The sequence below is a fragment of the Bubalus bubalis genome, chromosome 16, assembly GCF_019923935.1.
Source record: "Bubalus bubalis isolate 160015118507 breed Murrah chromosome 16, NDDB_SH_1, whole genome shotgun sequence".
NCBI lineage: Eukaryota > Metazoa > Chordata > Mammalia > Artiodactyla > Bovidae > Bubalus > Bubalus bubalis.
This window is the reverse complement of record NC_059172.1, coordinates 76,685,703-76,711,716: the sequence shown is the minus strand read 5'-3', so window position 1 is coordinate 76,711,716 and position 26,014 is coordinate 76,685,703. Positions and strand designations below refer to the sequence as shown.

At 37.9% G+C, this 26,014-nt stretch overlaps 1 protein-coding gene across 1 annotated transcript in view; it reads right to left on the bottom strand.

Moving 5' to 3' along the window:
• CNTN5 (contactin 5) overlaps positions 1-26,014 on the bottom strand; it is a 1,686,091-nt gene that overhangs the window by 70,885 nt on the left and 1,589,192 nt on the right. Inside the window, exon 18 of the mRNA XM_025266987.3 lies at positions 9,476-9,625. Coding sequence (XP_025122772.3) covers positions 9,476-9,625 — 150 coding nt within the window. The remainder of the gene's footprint in view (positions 1-9,475; positions 9,626-26,014) is intronic.

Here is a 26,014-nt window from a genome sequence, read left to right as displayed (position 1 = left end):
ATGGAACTAAACCTTTCTGCTTTACAGAGTTGATATAAGATTTAAATGCTATAACGCAGAGCATGTGCTCAACGTTGGACTTGGAACACGCTTCATGATTTTTGACTGGAATATAGCATGATAGGGACTAAGGAGACAGGAGAAATCTAACTTGAGTGTGTCACATTTACTCCTGGGCTGATATCCTCTCCCTGCCCTTTTGTCTTTCTTGCTCAAATATTCCAGTGCTCTTCCCTCACCTTGCTATTAATCAGAAATGGACATGCCTAACAATTACTCATGTTTCATTTAGAAAGGCATTTGTTAAAATCACCATCTGTTTGCAAAGTGCCTCTGAAACTGAAGATACATTTCTTGAAAACATTTTGTAGAAAAGATTTCATGATTTAAAAAAAGTGGTTTCATGATTTTAAAATACTGTCTGCTGTACTATTAGCTTCTTTTTTCCTGAATATTGAGATTTGGTCTTAGAGGTCTGTTGCTTGCTCTTAATATGATCTTCATCTTCTCTTAGTGTTACTGAGAACCATTTCTTTTATTTAATATAATTAAATTACTCAGTTGAAGAAAGCTATAATGTTCACTTAATAGTATGTTCTTTGAGATTTTCCCAATTATTTCAGTTGAATGCTTATGTTTTTTTATATCATATTTTTTTTTTTTAGAAACACAGACTGGAGAGACCTTTAAAACCCTCACAGCTTTATGCCTTTCTCTGTACACTCCAGTGCCTGACAATAGTACGTAGATTTTTTAATTGCCCCTATAAATAATTCCACCTGAGTCCCATTTGGTCTGGCCGTCAAAGCCACATTAAATGCCATTTAAAAGGCCAGCCCACATGCCCCTGAGAAAACTAATTCAGCTCCATCTTACAATAGTATTTTATTGTGTTCATTCCATAACTTTTGAACTCAGTGAACTTTCCTAAGTAATTATCACAGACAAGAACCGCAAAAATAAGAATACGAACAAAGCAAGAGCCTATCAGAAGTAGAAAGATAATGTACATGGAAAGAAAATGTAGTAGGAAGCTTAACGAGTCTTTTCTGGACTTGGGATGAGACACATGTAACCTCAGATGCTAAAGTGAGGTTGCCTAGCTAAAACCACAGAACTATTAGGAAATGGAGAAACCCAATTTTCTGACCCTTTCCTATTACTCTCCTCTAGCCATCTTTGTGAGATTAGTTAGCACAAGGAATGTGTTGGAAGAGGCTGTCAGCTTAGCAGATGGATGTGCTGTGGCGTCGCCCTCCAGCCTCGGTTGTCACTAGGAGCGAAGTGGGAGTGTCATTTCCCCCTCGAGCTAAGTAACATAAGAAGCAAAACAGCTGCTGCAGAGTACAGATGCTTACTTCTCACATCCCAGCTGGATGCTGTTGAGCTTCAGAATTTTGTAGGATGACCCAGTCCCACACTATGCTACTAGAGCAGAGACCAAAATAGTTTTTGAAGACATACCATACTTCTAAATCTTGGTGGATAACCCTCTTACACTGTTGGTGGGAATGCAAACTAGTACAGCCACTATGGAGAACAGTGTGGAGATTCCTTAAAAAACTGGAAATAGACCTGCCTTATGATCCAGCAATCCCACTGCTGGGCATACACACTGAGGAAACCAGAAGGGAAAGAGACACGAGTACCCCAATGTTCATCGCAGCACTGTTTATAATAGCCAGGACATGGAAGCAACCTAGATGTCCATCAGCAGATGAATGGATAAGAAAGCTGTGGTACATATACACAATGGAGTATTATTCAGCCATTAAAAAGAATACATTTGAATCAGTTCTAATGAGGTGGATGAAACTGGAGCCTATTATACAGAGTGAAGTAAGCCAGAAAGAAAAACACCAATACAGTATACTAACGCATATATATGGAATTTAGAAAGATGGTAACAATAACCAATAACCCTGTGTACGAGACAGCAAAAGAGACACTGATGTATAGAAGTCTTATGGACTCTGTGGGAGAGGGAGAGGGTGGGAAGATTTGGGAGAATGGCATTGAAACATGTAAAATATCATGTATGAAATGAGTTGCCAGTCCAGGTTCGATGCACGATACTGGATGCTTGGGGCTGGAGCACTGGGACGACCCAGAGGGATGGAATGGGGAGGGAGGAGGGAGGAGGGTTCAGGATGGGGAACACATGTATACCTGTGGCGGATTCATTTTGATATTTGGCAAAACTAATACAGTTATGTAAAGTTTAAAAATAAAATAAAATTAAAAAAATATATATAAATAACAGATAAAAAAAAGAAAAAAAAAAAAAAGAAAAGTGAAATAATATTGTGGGCAAAGCAGACACTACAGAAGGTAGGTTTGAATAGGCTTGCTGGGATCAGAGCTGATAAAGCTGCCTGCTAGTAGGAGATAGGATACTCTCCAAAGAACCCAAAGTACTCATGAGAGAAAGAAACAGGATGTGGACAAATGCCATCTCGTGGGGCACTCAATATTTGCTTGAGAACCACAAACTGCAACACCTGAAGTGGATGTCCACCTTCTTTTCTGACCTGGGAGTTGGAATAGAATTTGGAGGTCAGAGATTAAGCAGAAAGAAGCAAGAAAAGAGAAATCATAACCCTTTAGTCAAGCCTGCACTAGGATAGAGGGACAGAAGCATAGAACTGGATATGAGATGCAAGTTTTTATTAAGCTAAAATGGAATTCTTTAATACCTGAAAAATGAGACTGTCCTAATACCTAAAAATCTTTAGATAATAGTTGGGCCTGAAGCCAGACTTGAGATGAAGCATACTGGAAAACAATTGTGGGAGAAGAATAAAACTTATTAATATGTTTAAACTCTACCAAGTTCAGCATGTTTAATAAACCAGTTACCTAGCTATAACATGATATAGTACAGAAACTGCTAAGGCTAGAAAATATATTTATCTGATTGTTTATTTGATACTCATATTTATTTGGTTGAGCATTAACCTCTTAAATGTAAGTATATATTTTCCTTGTTTGGCCAAAAATTGTTGTTTAGTTGCTCAGTCGTGTCCGACTCTTCGTGACCCCATGGAGTGTAACCTGCCAGACTCCTCTGTTGATGGGATTCTCCAGGCAAGAATATTGGAGTGGGTTGCCATTTCCTTCTCCAGGGATATTCCCAACCCAGGAATCAAACCTTGTCTCCTGCATTGGCAGGTGGACTCTGTACCGCTGAGCCACCAGGTAACCCCTCTTTGGCCAAAAATATATGTGACATTTTCCATATTAACATCCAAAGAGAATGACAGGACAGAATATAATGCAATAAGAAACTGAAAAGTTATTGAATTTGCAACAACTTGCAAGTTGTTTCATTTCCTTTTGTTATAAGAACCCCCTCCCCCCGCAAAAAAAGAGGCTACATGTTGCAACAATATCACAATCCACTATGGATGAGGCTCAGTTTAGTTCAGTTCACTTCAGTCACTCAGTCGTGTCTGACTCTTTGTGACCCCATGAATTGCAGCACGCCAGGCCTCCCTGTCCATCACCAACTCCTGGAGTTCACTCAAACTCACGGGTATCGAGTCAGTGATGCCATCCAGCCATCTCATCCTCTGTCATCCCCTTTTCCTCCTGCCCCCAATCCCTCCCAGCATCAGAGTCTTTTCCAATGAGTCAACTCTTCCAAGGTACTGGAGTTTCAGCTTTAGCATCATTCCTTCCAAAGAACACCCAGGACTGATCTCCTTTAGAATGAACTGGTTGGATCTCCTTGCAGTCCAAGGGACTCTCAAGAGTCTTCTCCAACACCACAGTTCAAAAGCATCAATTCTTCGGCGCTCAGCTTTCTTCACAGTCCAACTCTCACATCCATACATGACTATTGGAAAAACCATAGCCTTGACTAGATGGACCTTTGTTGGCAAAGTAATGTCTCTGCTTTTGAATATGTTATCTAGGTTGGTCATAACTTTCCTTCCCTCAGCCGTGTCCAACTCTTTGTGACCCCATGGACTCCAGCACACCAGACCTCCCTGTCTATCACCAACTCCTGGACTTTACACAAACTCATGTCCATTGAGTTGGTGATGCCATCCAACCATCTCATCCTGTGTTGTCCCCTTCTCCTCCTGCCTTCAATCTTTCCCTAGCTGGATAAAAAAAAAAAGCAGCATAGAGAGGCCTTACATGGAGGTGAGGAGGGGCTTGCAGCAAAGACGCACTCTGTACTGTGCACCACACTTTAAAAGTCTCTCTTGACTCCCTGACCACTCAGTTGGGCTGAGAGACCAGGCTGGATGATGCAGTCTACTGTGGAGACCTCTCAACAGCATGGTGTCTTGAAGAAGCCCACTACAAGCCAAGACACTAGATGATGCTTACTATGTTGACAAACATATATTTAATCTGAAAATTTTCCTCTATATGAAAATGGCAACTCATGCATGACCACTATTGTTTAAATTTCTATTTAATAAAGTAATAATATTTAAATTCATGATAAAAAATAATAGTAATAACTCGCTAGTGTTAAGCACTTACCATGTGTGCCAAGCTCTTCACCTGCATTATCTTATTTAATGCAATAGTCGAAGGGAGTAGATTGCTATATAATTTCTATTTTACAAGTGAGAAAATTGACCCCTGAACAGTGCATACAGCTTACCTATGTTTATTGCTAGTAAGTGGCAGAGAAGACCATTAATCCAGATCTGCCTAACTCTGAACCTGAAACTATTAATTATAGGTATTAAGCAGCACCTTCTTTTATTTCTTTCTCTATCAATTCATTACAACTTGAAATAAAAAAGCAAGTATTGAGATTAATATCAAGAGCTTTGATAATAGAAATTTTATACAACAGAGAAAACCAAATCTTTCTAAATTGTAGGTTACATAGTGAACACAATCTTTTCTCCTTTGCATCTATCTTTCAACAATTGCTGTTATAAATATGTAACTTACAGAATATTAAGGTTCAATTAAATAAGAGAATTGTTCAATTAAAAGAGAATTGCTGTTGCTAAATTCATATTTACATATTTTGTTATTTCTATGAGAATGTATATTTCAAATTCATTTCTTAAAGTAAGATTTTTCTCTCTTGATTATTATCTTTTTAAATGGTAGAAAAAGATTCCCACTATTCAATACAAATTTACATAGTAATTTAAAGATTGTAACCCATTTTCAAAATTAAACACAGAGTTATATCTACCCATCTCTCTCTCTCTCTCTGTTGCTAACTCACTAAAACTTGTAAGAAAATTGAACTATAAATAAATAAATATAAACATACATTAAAGTGTAAATATATACAGGTACACATTGCTTTTCAAAAGTTTGCTTTACAGCACTTTGTTTTATCTACATTAGTAACTGCTTCAGTAACTGAAAGAAGTCTGAAGAGAGTTTCACTTCTACGAAAAAAGGTGAAAAATGAAAACTGAAATGAGAATTTCAAAGAAATTGAGCACTAAATGAAATGAAAAGTCTTCACTCGATGGCATTTTGACTTACAAAATTTTCATAGGAATGCCTTTCTTTTGTATAGCTGGGGAAACCTGTATTTGTATGACTATTTTGACATCCTAATTATAATAAGTTGACTAAACCAATTTATCTTATATTTATTGACTACTAAGTGTATTTTGATGACTATAAAATTCAAAATGTATCCTATAAGATATTGCAAAGAAAATTTAACTTTTTGGGACATGTGGACAAGAAACAATCTAAGGTAAAAATGCTTTACTAAAAGTGCTTTGGGTTTAGAATATTCTAGTAAAGAGGAGAATTTAAAGGGACATAAAGCTTTCAACTCAATATCCTGAGTGTGAGACCTTTTCTCTTCCAAGCAGCTCCATTGCTTTTCAAAGATTACTTGGTCCATTAGAACAGAGTCATCTTTTAAAATACAGGACATATACTCAATAGAGGCAGAGTGCATCACTTGAGAAGATGTCTCAGGATGTTGGTGTCCCTTTTAATCTGTGCTGCCTGACAAAACAGGGACAAAACTCAACACTTGGTTCAACACCATTAGTAGCTCTAGCCTTGTGTGTTACCAAAGCATAAGAAGCATAAAGTGCACAGTATAGCCTTTCTCCACTCATTTTCAGAAAAGAGTATTTCATGCATTTTCATGCTATTTCTCTTCTCTTCCATAAGATTTTAATGGACTAGAGTATGTCATGTATATAGAACTCATGATAAAATGGAGAGACAGGCACTATATAATGGAAGTAGCAGCAGAAATAGATGAGGGGCAAATCTTTTAAAATGCATCATCTGAATACGATTTAGCTTGAAATGTGACAGTGTTTTTGTTAAAGTACTTTTTAATAGCACAAAGAGATTTATACTATTGAAAGTCTAAAAGGATTAGTCATCCCAAATGGATTATTTATTTTTGAAATGAATATTTATAGAGAGCATCTGAATTAGGCAGTAATCTTTGCCTTTGTTTAAACACAATTAACAATATGCAAAGTAAGGCAGTGCTTTTTAGAAAATATGTGAGCCTAAGTACTAATGTTGGCAGTCATTTCAATATCTGCACAGTGAGTACATAAAATGAGGAACAACTAACCTCTTATACTCTTAATTAATGAACACCTGTACACAATGAAAGCATGGCTGATTTTATGAATGCATGGAAATACAACCAAGCAATTAATGTTTAATTTAAAATTCACACTATTGAAAATGTAGCAAGAAAAAACAACTTGTAATTGGCAAAGCACAAAAGCAGAAAGTTGGATTTTTCTGTGAATGAATCTTTTCCAATGTATTAGGCTACTCTATTTTTAATTTTTTTGGTGCTTAATTTTTATATGAAAAGAATTTGAACATCTTTTAAATGATTATTCTCACTTTATGAGAATTATTGTAATTCTCACATTATGTAATGATTATTCTCACTTTCTGATTCTTTTCTTTCTTTCTGTTTTTAAAGAATGAGACAGTGTGTTTTAAAGAAAGAACCAACACTTTTAATAGTTTATTATAAACTGCATTCGATTTCTAAGAAGTCACAAGTCACATCTTTTGGTCCAATTCAATGATTGTGATAAAAATGTACGCATTTCATTCTTAGTCCCCTATGTACATGTTTCTCTGACCTCGGTCCTGGTGTGGGTGGCAGCATATAAAGGAAAGGAAACTAACAGTCATTTTTAATCTTTCAACAAAGACATACTACCAGTGCCAGACATTGTTCAAGGTGAACAATAAAACAGTGAACAAAAAAGACAAGATTCTCACCCTTACTGTACTTATACTGTAATGATTGAGATTCATGTTATCACTGAGTGTAAAGGCATTAATGTTCCTCCCTCTTGTATCTGTAATCTACCCCCTCTTCATTTCTCTATTGTTTTAATTATTCTCATCAACATTGTTGATATTTGTGTTTGCCTAAACTAGTCCCTTACCAAATATGTTTTACATACAATTTAATAGGGTCATAAAGGATAAATCTCAATAAGACTTTGTCCAAAGTAATCAAAACTCTATTAACAACTTTTTAATTCTGCTTCTTTCAAGTATTAAACAAGATACCTTAAAATTTGTTTTTAAATAAAGCTGTTAATCTTCCTTATGTGGTCTTTATAAATATTCTGTCAGAGACACATTATTCTAAATGACTGGAAGCATGCTGGTGTTTTCTAAGTTGGTCAAGTTAAGGCAAAGTTTGTCTTTTCAAAGTATAATTTATAGCAGGTCAGGTGGTGAAGGCAGCATAAAGAATTTTAAGAAAGTGCCTATAATTGGAGATAACTGCTAACACTGGAGAAAAAAAGGGTGAGCCAATCTATTCTGAATTTTACGGACCTGCTATATTGAATGAGTACATAATTAGAAGAAGAAACTAACATCTTCACTTAACCTGAAGATAAGTGCAAGGGTTGGGGAGAAATTTAAGCATCTAGATGTTCAAGCTGGTTTTAGAAAAGGCAGAGGAACCAGAGACCAAATTGCCAACATCCGCTGGATCATCGAAAAAGCAAGAGAGGTCCAGAAAAACATCTATTTCTGCATTATTGACTATGCCAAAGCCTTTGACTGTGTGGATCACAATAAACTGTGGAAAGTTCTGAAAGAGATGGGAATACCAGACCACCTGACCTGCCTCTTGAGAAATTTGTATGCAGGTCAGGAAGCAACAGTCAGAACTGGACATGGAACAACAGACTGGTTCCAAATAGGAAAAGGAGTACGTCAAGGCTGTATATGGTCACCCTGCTTATTTAACTACATCATGAGAAGCGCTGGGCTGGAGGAAGCACAAGCTGGAATCAAGATTGCCTGGAGAAATATCAATAATCTCAGATATGCATATGACACCACTCTTATGGCAGAAAGAGAAGAGGAACTAAAGAGCCTCTTGATGAAAGGTGAAAGAGGAGACTGAAAAAGTTGGCTTAAAACTCAACATTCAGAAAACGAAGATCATGGCATCCAGTCCCATCACTTTATGGAAAATAGATGGGGAAACAGTGGAAACAGTGTCAGACTTTATTTTTGGGGGCTCCAAAATCACTGCGGTGACTGCGGCCATGAAATTAAAAAGGCTTACTCCTTGGAAGAAAAGTTATGACCAACCTAGATAGCATATTCAAAAGCAGAGACATTACTTTGCCAACAAAGGTCCATCTAGTCAAGGCTATGGTTTTTCCAATAGTCATGTATGGATATGAGAGTTGGACTGTGAAGAAGGCTGAGCACCGAAAAATTGATGCTTTTAAACTGTGGTGTTGGAGAAGACTCTTGAGAGTCCCTTGGACTGGCAAGGAGATCCAACCAGTCCTTTCTGAAGGAGATCAGCCCTGGGATTTCTTTGGAGGGAATGATGCTGAAGCTGAAACTCCAGTACTTTGGCCACCTCATGCGAAGAATTGACTCATTGGAGAAGACTCTGATGCTGGGAGGGATTGGGGGCAGGAGGAGAAGGGGATGACAGAGGATGAGATGGCTGACTCGATGGACTTGAGTCTCAGTGAACTCCGGGAGTTGGTGATGGACAGGGAGGCCTGGCGTGCTGTGATTCATGGGGTCGCGAAGAGTTGGACAGGACTGAGTAATTGAACAGAACTGAACTGAACTGAGACCTGTATTTGTGGATAAAAGGAGAAAAAGTTCTGAAAACAAATAAAATGAAATTATTATCTTAAAGGAAATAGTTTTATGATGTCCAGGTAAATGAATTTGGAAAGATTACACTAAAGCAATAATGGTTAATTCAAATTGCTTTAAAAGTGATTATTTGCTGTATTACTCAAGGAACAAAAACCAGGGCTCTGTGACAACCTAGAGGAGTGGGATGGATTGGGAGGTGGGAGGGAGGTTCAAGAGGGAGGGGAAATATACATATACATGTATGACTGATCCATGTCATGTATGGCAGAAGCCAACACAATATTGTAAAGCAATTATCCTTTAATTAAAAATAAGTAAATTTTTAAAAAGCTATTAAGGAGCATACCCAATAGAATTCTGACTCTAATATTCTTACCTGCTTCATTTGTGCGGATCATTCGAGATGGAGTGCTTGGGTCTCCAGTCCCAATTGGATTGGTGGCCACCACTCTGAATTCATATTCTACCCAGGGGTTCAGCTCCACCGCCATGGCTGACTCCATGTCCCCTGTTATGATTTCTGGGACTATGGAGAGGAAGGAAATTTCATGTCATTAGGTGAACTTTATTTTCTTGGGCTCCAAAATCACTGCAAATTGTGACTGCAGCCATGAAATTAAAAGACACTTCCTCCTTGGAAGGAAAATTATGACCAATTAGACAGCATATTGCAAAGCAGAGACATTACTTTGCCGACAAACTTCCATCTAGTCAAAGCTGTGGTTTTTCAAGTAGTCACATATGGATGCGAGAGTTGGCCCATAAAGAAAGCTGAGTGCCAAAGAATTGATATTTTTCAACTGTGGTATTGGAGAAGACTCTTGAGAGTCCCTTGAACAGCAAGGAAATCAATCCAGTCAATCCTAAAGGAAATCAGCCCTGAATATTCATTGGAAGGACTGATGTTGAAGCTGAAGCTCCAATACTTTGGCTATCTGATGCAAATAACTGATTCACTGGAAAATACCCTGATGCTGTGAGGGATTGGGGGCAGGAGGAGAAGGGGATGACAGAGGATGAGATGGCTGGAGAACATCACTGACTCTGGACATGAGTTTGAGCAAGCTCCAGGAGTTGGTCATGGACAGGGAAGCCTGGTGTGCTGCAGTCCATGGGGTCGCAAAGAATTGGACACAACTGAGCAACTGAACTGAATTGAACTGAGGTGAACTAGAAATGCTTATATATTGCAATCAAAGATATTATGCCCTGACAGACATGACAGGCTTCTGCATATACCCTTATATCACATGGTCATGTGTCACTGCCAGTCTCATCAGTAAAACAAAAATCAGTCTTCAGAAGTAAGCAGTAGCACATGTCAAAGTCTGTTATAGTTAAAATTCTTTCATCTCATCTTTACATATAGATTGACACAACACAACTTGCCATTTTCTACATTAAAATCTTTTTTGTCAACCCTTCAACCCCAGAGAAGATGCCAACCAGTGCTCCAATTTAAGCAAACAGTTCTTGTATTTCTAGGGAAATTTCTTGAGCAGTTTGCCTCTCCCAGTTCTGCCAAACATGCTCAGCCACTTGGCAGTTCCAAGCAGTGGTTTAGGAATATATCTCTCTAATTTAAAAACTCCAGTTTGTGGTTTCCAAGTGGAAGTTCTGAACTCTCCTTGGAGTGACTTTTGTACTACATTTAGATTTTTATTAAAACATAAAACTGTGTGTCAATATAATTACCACATAGTAAAGCATTTTTACCTAGTGTTTATGTTCTATCTGGGACTGCTTTTCTTGTTCCCTCTTCTCTGCTGTCTAGGAAATATTTCTGGAAGAACATTTGTTCCAGAGGTGAAAGTGCGGAAAGTGCAAAACCTCCCTATGAAGTGCAAACATCCTCTGAATTTATAGCTGCCCTGATTTCTGTTTAAGCATGGCAGGGCAGTATTGGGGAGGGGAGAGGCTTTTGATTTGATGACGCTGTAGACTTTTACTACAAGGTGAAATAAAATGCATCTTGCATTTCCCATGAAAATCTCTCTTGAAATGCAACAAGAGAATGTTACTAAATAATCAGTTCAGTGAAAGGTGAATGCTCAGAGCATAGGCAGTGTGGGCTGCCTGACCCATCTCACAGCCCTACAGAGCTGACTTTTTAAAGCAATGAAGTGAAAACATGAAAAAAATGTCTGTCCTCGTTTGCTGCACTGGCAAATGAGCAACATCCTTGAAGTCTGAGTGGTAGAGGATTAAGGCCACTGTTCAGTACACCATTTGGCAGAATTCTGAGCTGTGTCTGCCAAACATAAAGGTGGGAAGAAGAGATACCAAGACACTCAGCTCTCTCAAGACCCAAGAACAAACTGATTCACCAGTACTTGCCTTGGGTCCATCAGGACCTACTGTTTCATTGACTTCTGTTTAATGTCAGTCACTCCAAGCAACTCCAGACATAGAGGTCATCCCTCATCCTTTACTCTAATCCCTATAGAATTCTGTCTGTCTCAATTGCCATCCTTCCCTAACATTTAAATGCCTTGAACTGAACTAAACCCTTATTGCATTAGAGGAAGGATGCAAAGATAAATAAGATGCTATACCTGATCTCCACACCCTACACCCCATTCTCATAGTCTGGATGAAAAGACCAGAGGGAACCACAATACCATGTATAGTAAACATCAAACTCATGAAAAAAAAAAAAAGCCTGTGACTATGATCTTTGGAATTCATAATCCATCACTAGCAAAATCCCCATGTCCGCATCCTTCTTCCATCAACTTTCTTCGAACGTTTTACTCCAGGAGAAAACTGAGTCCCCTTTGAGGCAACTTCATGCCTCTCAAGGTGTAGCCCTCTTAAAATACTGTATAGAAGAGTAACCAGTCCAGCTCAGTTGTGTCTCTCTCCTACCTGCTCCCTTCCCCTGCCAAGGTCTCTAATACAGGCATGCAGATATTTTTCCACTTAAAAACAAAACAAAATTCTTTAAAATTTTTCTTGCCTTCCAACCTTCACCCATTCTCTATGTTTCTTTTACAGCAAAGCTTCTTGAGAGTTATTAATATTTGTCCCTTATTTGCTGTCTTCATTTATTCTCTTTTAATTCACTCTTGAAACTTCCTGAGTGGTGCAGAGGTAAAGTATCTCCCTACCAAAGCAGGAGATGCAGGAGACATAGGTTTGATCCCTGGGTGGGGAAGATCCCCTGGAGGAGGGAATGGCTACCCACTTGAGTATTCTTAACTGGAAAATTCCATGGACAGAGGAGCCTGGTGGGCTACAGTTGATGGGGTCACAAAGAGTCAGACCTGACTGAACACACACACACACACACACACACACACACACACACACACATTCACTCTCGGACTCACTGCAGTTAGGCTCTCACCTCCAGCAATCCACCGCTCCCGTCGAGATCACCAGTGGCCTCCAATTCTAAAACACTGTGCTCACGTCTCTGTTCCTTATTTTATTTGTTCCAACATCATGCTTCGACACAGTTAATCATTCTCTGCTCTTTGAAATGCTTTTCAAAACTTCCGCTCCTCTTGTTTCCAATTATGCCTCTTCAGTCTGCGTTGCTACTTTCTTTTTATCTTCCATATGCACCACAGTTCTACTAACTGCCTTTTCTTTTTTATTGTACTCTAAGGTGATCGTATCCAGTCTCATGGTTCTAAATGCCTTCTGTATGCTGATGGCTGTAACATTTTCAGCTATGAACTTCCTCCCTAGACTCCAAATTCATATGCCCTCTAATCTATTAAACATTTCCATTTAGATAGAGTTAATCTTAATTTCCTCCCCTACTTCTGCAGTATTCCTTATTCGGTGAATGACAATTGCTATATCCCAAACTTTGAGACATCCTGTATTTCTACTTTTTTTCTCTTGTCCCACTCCAATTCAAAAGCAAATTATGACATTTCTGACTTCAGAGTGTTTTGATTTTTTCACTTCCACTTGCAGTAAGACTTCTTAAAATAGTTGTCTACATTAACTTTTCCCCCATTTTCTCTTGAGCCGATTCTTATGAGTCTTTAGTCCTTAAAATTTTACTATAACTTCTAGTATCAAGCTCATGAATGACCTCTGGTTTGTTTAAATCAATGATCAATTCTCATTCCTCATAATAGTTGCCAAATCAGAAGCATTTGACCCAGTTGATTACTTTCTCTTCCTTGCTAGATTTTATTCTTTTGTCTGTCAGGATGTCACATTTCTTTTTCCAAAACTAAATGGCTGCTTACTCTCTATATCTTTTGGTTTAATCCTCTTTTCCACAACCTCTTACTGTTGGAATGCTTGAGGGCTCAATTTTCATACTCCTGTTTTCTTTGTTTTATGCTTATATCCTTGGAGAGTGCATTCAGTCTTATGGCATTAAATGCAACTTATATGCCAATAATTTCCTAATTTATATCTTCATTCTAAACCTCACTCTTAAACTCTAGTCTCATACATCTAGGTGCCCTTTGATCTCCCTAAAGTCCTAGTCTCCAAGTACAGTTATACAGGGGTTAGGATTTCGACATACTAATTTTGGGGAGATACAAATCAGTCCAAAACAGGCAGGTAGTGATTTAAAATATTTTAAAATTTAAATATATTTTTAATACACTTGATGTACAACACTATGTTACATTTCAGGTGTATTACATAATGATTTGACTTTGAGTACATTCTGAAATGACTGCCATAGTATGTCTAGTAACCCTGTGTCCCCAAACAAATATATTACAATATTACTAACCATACTGTTACTCTTATGCTGTATATTACATGCTTATAACTTGTTTATTTGTAATTGGAGGTTTGTACCTCTTAATCTCCTTCACTTACTTTACATCCCCCAACCATAACCTTCTGATAACACCAGTCTATTCTCTATATCTAAGAATCTGTTTTCATTTTGTTTTGTTTGTTTGTTTGGTGAATTTCACATATAAGTGAGATCATGTGGTATTTGATTATTTCGTTAGCATAAGACCCACCAAACCCATCCATGTTATCAAATGGCAAGATTCCATTTTTATTATAGCTGAGCAATATTCCATTGTGTGTGTGGGTATACCAAATATTCATTATCCATCTATCAATGAACACTTAAATTGCTTCTGTATCTTGGCTATTGTAAATAATGCTTCAATGGATATTGGAATGCATACATCTTTTTGAGCTAGTGTTTTTATTTTATTTGGATAAATACCCCAAAGTAGGATTTCTGGATTGTTTAGTACTTCAATTTCTGAATTCTTTTGAGAAAGTTATCACTGTTTCCATAGTGGCTATACCAACTTACATTCCTATGAAGAGTGCACAAGATTTTCCTTTTTTCCATATGCTCATCAGCATTTCTTATTTATTGCCTTTTCACTAAAAACAATTCTCATAGGTGTGAGGTAATAGCTCATTGCAGTTTTGACATGCATTTCTCTGTGATTAGTGATGATGAGCATCTTTTCATGTGTCTGTGCCCATCTCTATGTCTTCTCTGGAAAAATGTCTATTCAGATCCTCTGCCTATTTTTTAATTAAGTTTAACATTGTTGATGATGAGTTGTATGAGTTCTTTCTATATTTTGTATATTAACCCCTTATTAGATGTATGATTTGCAAATATCTTCAAATAGTTCAATAAACTACCTTTTTGTTTTGTTGATAGTTTCCTTTGCTATGCTAAAGTTTTTAGTTTGATGTAGTCCCATTTGTTTATTTTTGCTTTTGTTGCCCTTACCTGAGAAGATAGATCCCCAAAAATATTGTCTCATGCTGAAGAGCATATTATATTTTCTTCTAGGAATTTTATGGTTTCATTTAAGTCTTTAATCCATTTTGAGTTAATTTTTTTGAATATGGTGTGAGAAAGTAGTCCAATTTGATTCTTTTGTATGAAGCTGTTCAGTTTTCCAAGCATTATTTACTGAAAAAGTTTTTCTTTCCCCATTTTAATTCTTGCATCATTTATCATAGATTAATTGACCATATGTGTATGGGTTTATTTCTGGGCTCTCATTTCCATACTATTTTGATTACTGTAGCTTGGAAGTACATTTCAAAATCAAGGAACATGATACCCCAGCTTTTTGTTTTCTTGTTCAATTGTTTAGGCTATTTGGATGTTTTGTGTTTCCATACAAATTTTAGAAGTTATTTGTTCTAGATCTATGAAAAATGCCATTGGTATTTTGATAGATACTGGATTGAATCTGTAGATTGCCTTAGGTAGTTTGGTTATTTTAACAATATTAATTCTTTCATTAAATCATTTTCTATGTATAGTATAGTATCATGTCATCTGAAAACTGAGTTTTACATCCTTACCAATTTGGATTCCTTACATTTATTTTTTTGCCTAATTGTTATGGCTAGGACTTCCATAAAAGTGGTATAAGTGGCATTCTTGGTTTGTTCCTGATCTTAGAGGGAATGCTTTCAGATTTCCACCACTGAATTTTATGTTAGCTGTGGGCTTGTCATATATAGATTTTACTATGTTGAGGCATATTTCCTCTATAGCTATTTTGTTGAGAATTTTTGTCATAAATGAATGTTGAATTTTGTCAAAAGCCTTTCTGTACCTATTTTGATGATTATATGACTTCTATTCTTCAATTATTTAATGTGTTATATATCACAAGGATTGATATGGGAATATTGGATCATCTGTGCATTCCTGGTATAAATCCCACTTGATTTTGGTGTGTAATTCTATTTATGCATTGTTCAATTCAGCTTGTTAATATTATGTTGAGGATTTTTGAATGTTTTCATCAGTGATATTGGCATATATTTTTCTTTTCTGTATTTTTTTTAATCTAGTTTTAAAATCAAGGTGATGCTTCCCTCACAGAATGATTTTGGAAGTGTCTTTATCTCTCAATTTTTTGGATAGTTTGAGAAGAATAGGTGTTAACACTCCTTTAAATTTTTGGACTTCTGAGGTGGCACTAGTGGTAAAGACCTGCCAGCCAGTGCAGGAGACATAAGAGACATGGGTTTGATCCCTGGGTTGAGAGGATCCCCTGGAGGAGGGCATGGCAACCACTCCAGTATTCTTGCCTGGAGAATCTCATGAACAGAGGAATCTGGCAGGTTACAGTCCATAGGGTCACAAGAGTCAGACATAAGTGAAGTGACTTACTTAGCATGCAAGTATGAACATACATCAGCAGATCAATGCATTTTTTCTTTAAAAAAATTATTTTATTAATTTTTTGGCTCTGCAGGCTCTTAGTTTCTTGATCAGGGATCTAACCCACAGCTTCTGCACTGGAAGTGAGGACTCTTAACCACTGGACAGCCTGGGAAGTCTCCAGCCTTTAGCTATTTAGTAGTATATTGTTTACCATCCATGTGTTTGTGTTTTTTTTGCAATTTTTATCTTGTAGTTGATTTCTTATCTTAAGTCATTGTAGTTGGAAAAGTGCTCAGTATGATTTAATTCTTCAAAAATTTGTGCTGTGGTCTAGCATGTGGTTTATCCTGGCGAATAATATATGTGTGCTTCAAGAGAATGTGTTTTCTGCTATTTTGGATGGAATGCTCTGTAGATATCGATGAATCCACATGGTGTAATGTATCATTTAAGGACAGTGTTTCCTATTGATTTCCTGTCTGGAAGCTGAGTCCATTAATATAAGTAAAATCTTCAAATCCTCACTACTATTGTGTTACTGCCAAGTTTTCCTTTATTTTGCTAATATAGGCTTTATGTATACAAGTGTTCATGTGTTGTATTTATGTATATATATATATTTATATTTATAATTGTTATATTTTCTTTTTGGATTGATCTCTTCAACAGTATAAAATATCTTTGTCTCTTGTTACAGTCTTTGCTTTAAAGTCTATTTTGTCTAACATAAGTGTTGATACCACAGCTTTCTTTTTGTTTCAGTGTGCATAGAATACTTTTTTCCAGTATGAAAAGGCAAAAAGTTATGACACAGAAAGATGAACTCCCCAGGTCGGTAGTGCCAAATACACTAACTGGAGAAGAGTGGAGAAATAACTCCAGAAAGAATGAAGAGGCTGAGCCAAAGCAAAAACAATGCCCAGTTGTGGATGTGACTGGTGATGGAAGCAAAGTTTGATGCTGCAAAGAACAATATTGTATAGGAATCTGGAATGTTAGGTCCATGGATCAAGGTAAATTGGAAGTGGTCAAACAGGAGATGGCAACAGTGAACATTGACATTTTAGGAATCAGCGAAATAAAATGGAGGGGAATGGGTGAATTTAACTCAGATGACCATTATACATATTACTGTGGGCAAGAATCCCTTAGAAAAAATGGAGTAGCCTTCATAGTAAAAAAAAAAAAAAAATGAGTTCAAAATGCAGTACCTGGGTGCAATCTCAAAAATGACAGAATGATCCCTGTTCATTTGCAAGGCAAACCCCTCAGTATCACAGTAATCCAAGTCTATGCTCCAACCACTAACTCCAAAGGAGCTGAAGTTGAACAGTTCTATGAAGACCAACAAGACCTTCTAGAACTAACACTAAAAAAAAAAAAAAAAAGATGTCTTTACAAGATAGGGGAATGGAATGCAAAAGTAAGAAGTCAAGAGATACATGGAATAGCAGGTAAGTTTGGCCTTAGAGTACAAAATGAAGCAGGGCAAAGACTAACAGAGTTTTGCCAGGGAAATACTTTGATTATAGCAAAAACCCTCTTCCTAAAACACAAGAGATGATTTTACACATGGACATCAGCAGTTGGTCAATATCAAAATTAAACTGACTCTATTCTTTGCAGCTGAAGATGGAGACACTTTATACAGTCAACAAAAACAAGACCAGGACCTGACTGTGGATAAGATAATGAACTTGTTATTGCAAAATTCAGGCTTAAAGAAAGTAAGGAAAACCATGAGACCATTCAGGTATGATCTAAATCAGAACTGTTATAATTATACAGTGGAAGGGACTTCCCTGGTGGCTCAGATGGTAAAGCATCTGTCTACAATGTGGGAGACCCAGGTTCGATCCCTGGTTGGGAAGATCCTCTGGAGAAGGAAATGGCAACCCACTCCAGTACTCTTGCTTGGAAAATCCCATGGATGGAGGAGACTGATAGGCTACAGTCCATGGGGTTGCAAAGAGTCAGACACGACTGAGCAACTTCACTTCATACAGTGAAAGTGACAAATGGATTCAAGGGATTAGATCTGACAGACACAGTGCCTGAAGAACTATGGACAAAGGTTCATAACATTGTACAAGGGGCAGTGATCAAAATTATCCCCAAGAAAAAGAAATGCAAAAAGGCAAAATGGTTGTCTGAGGAGGCCTTAGAAATAGCTGAGAAAAGAAGAGAAGCTAAAGGCAAAGGAGAAAAGGAAAGATATATCCATCTGAATGCACAGTTCCAAAGAATAGCAAGGAGAGATAAGAAAGCCTTTCTCAATGATCAGTGCAAAAAAGTAGAGGGAAAAGTAAAATGGGAAAGACTAGAGATCTCTTCAAGAAAATTAGAGATACCAAAGGAATATTTCATGCAAAGATGGACACAATAAAGGACAGAAATTGTATGGACATAAAATAATCAAAATATATTACAAAGAGTTGGCAAGAATACACAGAAGAATTAAATAAAAAAGATCTTAATGACCCAGATAACCATAATGGTATGATCACTCACCTAGAGCCAAACATCTTGGAGTGTGAAGTCAAGTGGACCTTATGAAGCATCACCATGAATAAAGCTAATGGAGGTGATGGAATTCCAGCTGAGCCTTTTCAAATCCTAAAAGATGATAGTATTAAAGTGCTTCACTCAATATGCCAGGAAATTTGGCAAACTCAGCAGTGACCACAGGACTGGAAAAGGTCAGTTTCCATTCCAATCCCAAAGAAAGCCAATGCCAAAGAATGTTCAAACTACCACACAATTGCCCTCATCTCACATGCTAGCAGAATAATGCTCAAAATTCTCCAAGCTAGGCTTCAACAGTACATGAACTGAGAAATTCCATATGTAGAAGCTGGATTTAGAAAAGGCAGAGGAACCAGAGACAAAATTGCCAACATCCACTGGATCATAGAAAAAGGAAGATAATTCCAGAAAAACATCTACTTCTGCTTCATTGACTAAGCTAAAGCCTTTGACTGTGTAGATCACAACAATCTGTGAAAAATTCCTCAAGAGATGGGAATTCCAGACCACCTTATCTGCTTCCTAAGAAATCTGTATGTAGGTTAAAAAACAACAGTTAGGACCAGATAGAGAACAAAGGAGTACATCAAGACTGTATATTGTCACCCTGCTTATTTAACTTCTATGCAGAGTACATCATGTGAAATTCCCAGCTGGATGAAGCACAAGCTGGAATCAAGCTTTCTGGGAGAAATATCAATAACCTCAGATATGCAGATGAAACCACCCCTATGGTAGAAAGCAAAGAGGGACTAAAGAGCCTCTTGATGGAAGAGAGGAGAGAGAAGAAGCTAGTTTAAAACTCACCATTCAAAACACGAAGATCATGGCATCCAGTCCCATCACTTCATGGCAAATAGACAGGGAAACAATGAAGACAGTGAAAGACTTTATTTTCTTGGACTCCAAAATCATTGCAGATGGTGACAGCAGCCATGAAGTAAAAGACGCTTCCTGCTTGGAAGGAAAGCTATGACAAGCCTAGACAGCATATTAAAAAGCAGAGACATTACTTTGCCAACAAAGGTCTGTCTAGTCAAAGTTATTTTTCCAGTAGTCATGTGTGGATGTGAGAGTTGGACCGTAAAGAAAAGTGAGCACCAAAAAATTGATGCTTTTGAATTGTGGTGTTGGAGAAAACTCTTGAGAGTCCCGTGGACTGCAAGGAGAGCCAACCAGTCCATCCTAGAAATCGGTCTTGAATACTCAGTGGAAGGACTGATGCTAAAGCTGAAGCTACAATACTTTGGCCACCTGATGATGGCCATGATGGCCACCATAACTGACTCATGGAAAAGACCACGATGCTAGGAAAAATTGAAGCCAGCAGAAGTGGACAACAGAGGATGAGGTGGTTGGATGGCATCACTGAATCAATGGACATGAGTTTCAGCAACCTCCAGGAGTTGGTGATGTACAGGGAAGCCCGGTGTGCTGCAGTCTATGGGGTCACAAAGAGTTGGATATTACTGAGTGCCTGAATTGAACTGACCTGACCTTTTTCCATCCCCGCATTTTCAATTTGTTTCTGTAGAACGGATGTGAGTCTCTTGTCAGCATCATATATACGGTTCTTGTTTTATCATTCATTCACTGTATTTCCTTTGATTGGAGCATTAGTCTATTTAAATTTATAATGATTATTGATAAGTATGGAGTTATTATATGGTTTATTATTTTCTGGTTGTTTCCACAGTTCTTTTTTGTTCTTTTCTCTCTTGTGATTTGATGACTATTTTTAGGTTTATATTTGGATTTCTGTCACATTTTTGTGTGTATTTCTTGTAAATTTTTAATGTGTGATTATCATGATGTTCATATATAAATATATAACTGTATATATGTACATATATATATATATATACAGTTTTATATACTATATATATAATTAAATTGGTCATCTCTTAAGTTTAAATGCATTTTAACAACTCTGCATTTTCACTCCCTCTAATGTTTAATGTGATTGACATCATTTTATACCTTTTGTTTTGTGTGTCCCTTAACAACTTAGTGTTTTCATAAAAGATTTATCTATTTTTGTCTTCAACCTTCCTACTAGGTTTATATGTGATTCAAAGTCACTCAAAGTGTTAGCTGCTTAGTCGTATCTGACTCTTTGCGATCACATGGACTGTAACTTACCAAGCTCCTCAGTCCATTTAATTCCCTTGGCAAGAATAATGGAGAGGGTTGCCATTCCCTTCTCCAGAAAAAAGTGAAAGTGAAAGTCACTCAGTTGTGTCCAGCTCTTTGCGATCCCATGGACTATACAGTCGATGGAATTCTCCAGGCCAGAGTACTGGAGTGGATAGCCTTTCCTTTTCTAGGGGATCTTTCCAGCCCAAGTATTGAACCTCCCTCATGGCAGGTGGATTCTTTACCAGCTGAGCCACTATGGAAGCCTGAGAATACTGGAGTGGGTATCCTATCCTTTCTCCAGGGGATCTTCCCAACCCAAGAATCGCCCAGGATCTCCTGCATTGCAGGCAGATTCTTTAGCACCTGAGCTACCAGGGAAGCCCCCCTTCTCCAGGTGATCTTTCCAATCCAGGGATCGGATCCTGGTCTCCTGAATTGTAGGTGGATTCTTTACTGCCTGAGCCACCAGGGAAGCCAAACTTATACATGGTTAGTCTACTACTTTTAAGTTTTTTTGTGTGTTTTAAGGTTTGTGTTTGCCTTTACTATTGAGATTTTCCTTTTTATACTTTTAATATTTCTCAGTCAGTTAGTCAGTTCAAATGCTTCACACTCAAGGATGTCTGGCTCTAGGTGAGTGAAAATATATTTTTATTGTGACAATTCATATTTCTAATTGTGGTCTTTTCTACTTTGAGTTATCCCTTTAACATTCCTTGTAAAGCTGGTTTGGTGGTGCCGAACTATTTTAAGTTCTGCTTGTCTGTAAATCTCCTTATCTCTCCTTCACATTTTACTGAGGTCCCCTTTTAGGTACAGTATTCTAGGTTGTACATTTTTTTTTCCTTTCATCATTTTGAATACATCATGCCACTTTTTACCTGCAATATTTCTGCCCAGAAGTCAGCTTCTTTTATTATGTGGATTCTTTTGTAATATGTTTTTCTCTGACTGATTTTAAAATTATCTGTTTATCTTTAATGTCAACATTTAATTATGATGTGTCTTGGTTTCGGATTCTTTGGGTAGATCTTACTTGGGATGCTCTGTGCTTCTGGAAGCCTGCCATTTGTTCCCATTACCAGCTTAGGGAAGTTTTCTGCTATTATTTCTTTAAATGAATTATCTGACCCTTTCTCTCTTCTTTTTCTGGGACCTCTATAATGTGAATGTTAGTAAACTTGGTGTTGTCCCAGAGGTCTCTTAAACTGTCTTTAAAATTATTTTTTTCCTTTTTTTTTTCCTGGGACCTCTATAATGTGAATGTTAGTAAACTTGGTGTTGTCCCAGAGGTCTCTTAAACTGTCTTTAAAATTATTTTTTTCCTTTTTTCTTTTTTCAATTTTGGTAATTTTCACTACTCTGTCTTTAGTTTGATGATTTGTTACTGTGTATTATCTAATATGGCATTGATTTTTTCTTGTATATTTATTTTAGTTATTGTATTTTTCAGCTCTGTTTGGACTTTTAATATTTTATATTTCTTTGTTAAAAATATCACTATGTTCATGCATGTTCTTCTGAGTTTAGTGAGCATCTCTGTGAAGAGTACCTTGAATTTCTTACCAAGTAGATTGCTTATCTCCACTTTGTTCAGTTCTTTTTCTAAGATTTTATAAGATTTTGTCTTGTTCCTTGTATTATATTCCTGTCTTCTTATTTTGTCTATTGGTCTATTTATTTCTATATGTTACATAGGTCAGTTACATTCCCTGTCACTGAGAAGTGATCTTAATGTAGGAGATGCCCCCTAGGGCCCAGCAGCACACCCCCTTCAGGTCACTGGAGTATATGATCTAGGGGTATGCCTATTTGGGCTGCATGGCCCCATCCATTGTGGTAGAGCTGACTACTGTGTGTTCTCTGGTAGGCCAGACTAGCTCCCAGTCTGTTTGCCTGTCAAGTACTGCCTCATGACTCCTGGGCTGCTGAGAGAAGGGCAAAGTTTTGAAGTGGTTAGCTGCTCAGTCCAAGAGGGCCCTGAGCTGGTGTTAGCTTCATGGTGGGCAGGTAGTCCCTCATCACTAATAATCTAGAGCAAGGACTCCAAAATATCACTTGCCAGCGTCAATGTGCTGCAGTAGAATGAGCTCCCCAAAATGACTGTGGCCAGTGTCTAAATCTCTAAGGGGAGACTCTGTTGCCTCTGGCTTGTCTAGGAGGCTCTCCAAGATCAGAGTGCCTGACCCAGAATCCTTTAAAATTACTGCCTCTTCACTGGGACTTGAAGGGTTGAGCTTTTGTCCATGCCCTTTGCAAGTGGAGTCCTTGTTCCTATAGCCCCTCCTGCTCTCTGAATGCAAATTCAGCTAGCCTTCAAAGACAGAAGTTCTAGGGACTCTTTTCTGATACAGGATGCCTAGGATGGGGAGCCTGCTATAGGGATTGGGATCTTTGCTACTTGGGGAGGACCTCTGCAACTGTGATCACCCTCCCATTTGTGGGTTGCATACCTGGGGTTGTGGGTCTCAACTACACTGTGTCTCTGTCCTCCATCCCCATCTCTGTTGTGGTTTCTTCTTTATATCTCCAGTTGCAGAAAAATCTCTTCTGCTAGTATTAAAATCATTATATAGATACTTTGGAGAAGGTGATGGCACCCCACTCCAGTACTCTTGCCTGGATAATCCCACGGACGGAGGAGCCTGGTAGGCTGCAGTCCATGGGGTCGCGAAGAGTCAGACACGACTGAGCGACTTCACTTTCACTTTTCACTTTCATGCATTGGAGAAGGAAATGGCAACCCACTCCAGTGTTCTTGCCTGGAGAATCCCAGGGACAGGGGAGCCTGGTCAGCTGCCATCTATGGGGTCACACAGAGTCGGACACGACTGAAGTGACTTAGCAGAATAGATACTTACTCTGTAAATAGTTGTAGTTTTGGTATGCCTGCAGAAAGTGGTGAGTTAAGAATCTTCCTAATTGGCCATCTTTACTACATGTGTGCATACTTAGTCGCTCAGTCATGTCTGACTCCTTGAAACCCCATGGACTATAGCCTGACAGACTCCTCTGTCCAATGCAATTCTCCAAGCAAGAATACTGGAGTGGGTTGCCATTTCCTACTCCAGAGGAATCTTCCTGACCCAGTTATTGAATCCACATCTCCTACATTGGCAGGACCACTGAGTCACCTGGGAAGCATCTTCACCACACATATCCTGAAATTTTAAACAGAGTGGTCAGTATAAACCTCATTAAGTAAGTACATTTAAGTGAACTTCTGATTGAAGTTTGGATTTAGTTATGCCAGTATTTAGAAGAAAGCATCCCATGCAGAAGGAATAAGTAGTACAGAAGTATTAGAAGAATTATATGCAGAACATAAGAAGACCAGTGAGTCAGGAGTAGAGCAAGCTTTAGGGAGAATGGTAGAAGATGAGTTTGTAGAGAGATGGAAGGAACAAAGTCATACGGGATTTGGGCTTCCATCCTAAGACAAATGAATTGATAGTGGGGAATTGGTACTCTGTTATCTTTTAATAGATTAGCTTTAAGTTATGTTGAAAATAGGAATTAGTTAAGGTTAAATGAAATCATAAGGTTGGTGTAATGATCTGATTAGATTACTGTCTTTATAAGAGGAGGCACTGGAAAACTTGTCTCCTCACTCCTCTCTGCCAGGTGAGCACACACCAAGAAAGCTAGTCTCTGTAAGCCAGGGGGACCATCCTTGCCAGGAATCAAACTGAACTGGCCTGACACCTACATCTTGGGATTCTCAGTCTCCAGAACTGTTAGAGAAAATATTTCCTTGTTGTTTAAGCCACTTAGGTAATGATATTTTGTTATGACAGTCCAAGCAGACTAATACACTGTCTCTCCCACAGTACTTCTGATCCTTATATTTCTTAATTTTTTCATACATTAACTTCTCCCAAAAACTATATAACTTATGTTCTTATTACATCCTCTGTTTAATTTTTGTCCTCCCCCATGTGAATTCAATCTCCACAAGGGCAGTAATTTTTTTGTTTGTTTGTTACTCCATATATTCTATGGAGGTTACTTGATATATTTTTGTTAAGTGAATGAAAGGGGAGTTCGGACTGACAGGTATGATCAACAGTTAATTTCTGTTTTAATCTGGATGTAATTATTTCAGACATTATGTTAGAAAATAAAATTAATGTAAAATGTAAAAAATATACTTCCTCCCAGGCTATATATTAATATATTCATATTCTCTAAGCCATAGCTATTTCTTTGCATTGATCGCTGAGGAAGGCTTTCTTATCTCTCCTTGCCATTCTTTGGAACTCTGCATTCAGATGGTTATTTCTTTCCTTTTCTCCTTTGCTTTTGGCTTCTCTTCTTTTCACAGCTATTTGTAAGGCCTCCTCAGACAGCTATTTTGCTTTTCTGCATTTCTTTTCCATGGGCTTGGTCTTGATCCCTGTCTCCTGTACAATGTCACGAACCTCAGTCCATAGTTCATCAGGTACTCTGTCTATCAGATCTAGTCCCTTAAATTTATTTCTCACTTCCACTGTATAATCATAAGGATTTGATTTAAGTCATACCTGAATGGTCTAGTGGTTTTCCCTACTTTCTTCAATTTAAGTCTGAATTTGGTAATAATGAGTTCATGATCTGAGCCACAGTCAACTCCTGGTCTTGTTTTTGCTGACTGTATAGAGCTTCTCCATCTTTGGCTGCAAAGAATATAGTCAACCTGATTTCGGTGTTGACCATCTGGTGTTGTCCATGTGCAGAGTCTTCTTTTGCATTGTTGGAAGAGGGTATTTGCTATGACCAGTGTGTTCTCTTGGCAAAACTCTATTAGCCTTTTCCCCGCTTCATTCCATACTCCAACCAAATTTGCCTGTTACTCCAGGTGTTTCTTGACTTCCTACTTTTGCATTTCAGTCCCCTATAATGAAAAGGACATCTTTTTTGGGTGTTAGTTCTAAAAGGTCTGTAGGTCTTCACAGAACCTTTCAACTTCAGCTTTAGCATTACTGGTTGGGGCATAGGCTTGGATTACCATGATATTGAATGGTTTGCTTTGGAAACAAACAGAGATCATTCTGTCATTTTTGAGATGGCATCCAAGTACTGCATTTCAGACTCTTTTGTTGACCATGAAGGCAACTCCATTTCTTCTGAGGGATTCCTGCCCGCAGGAGTAGATATAATGGTCATCTGAGT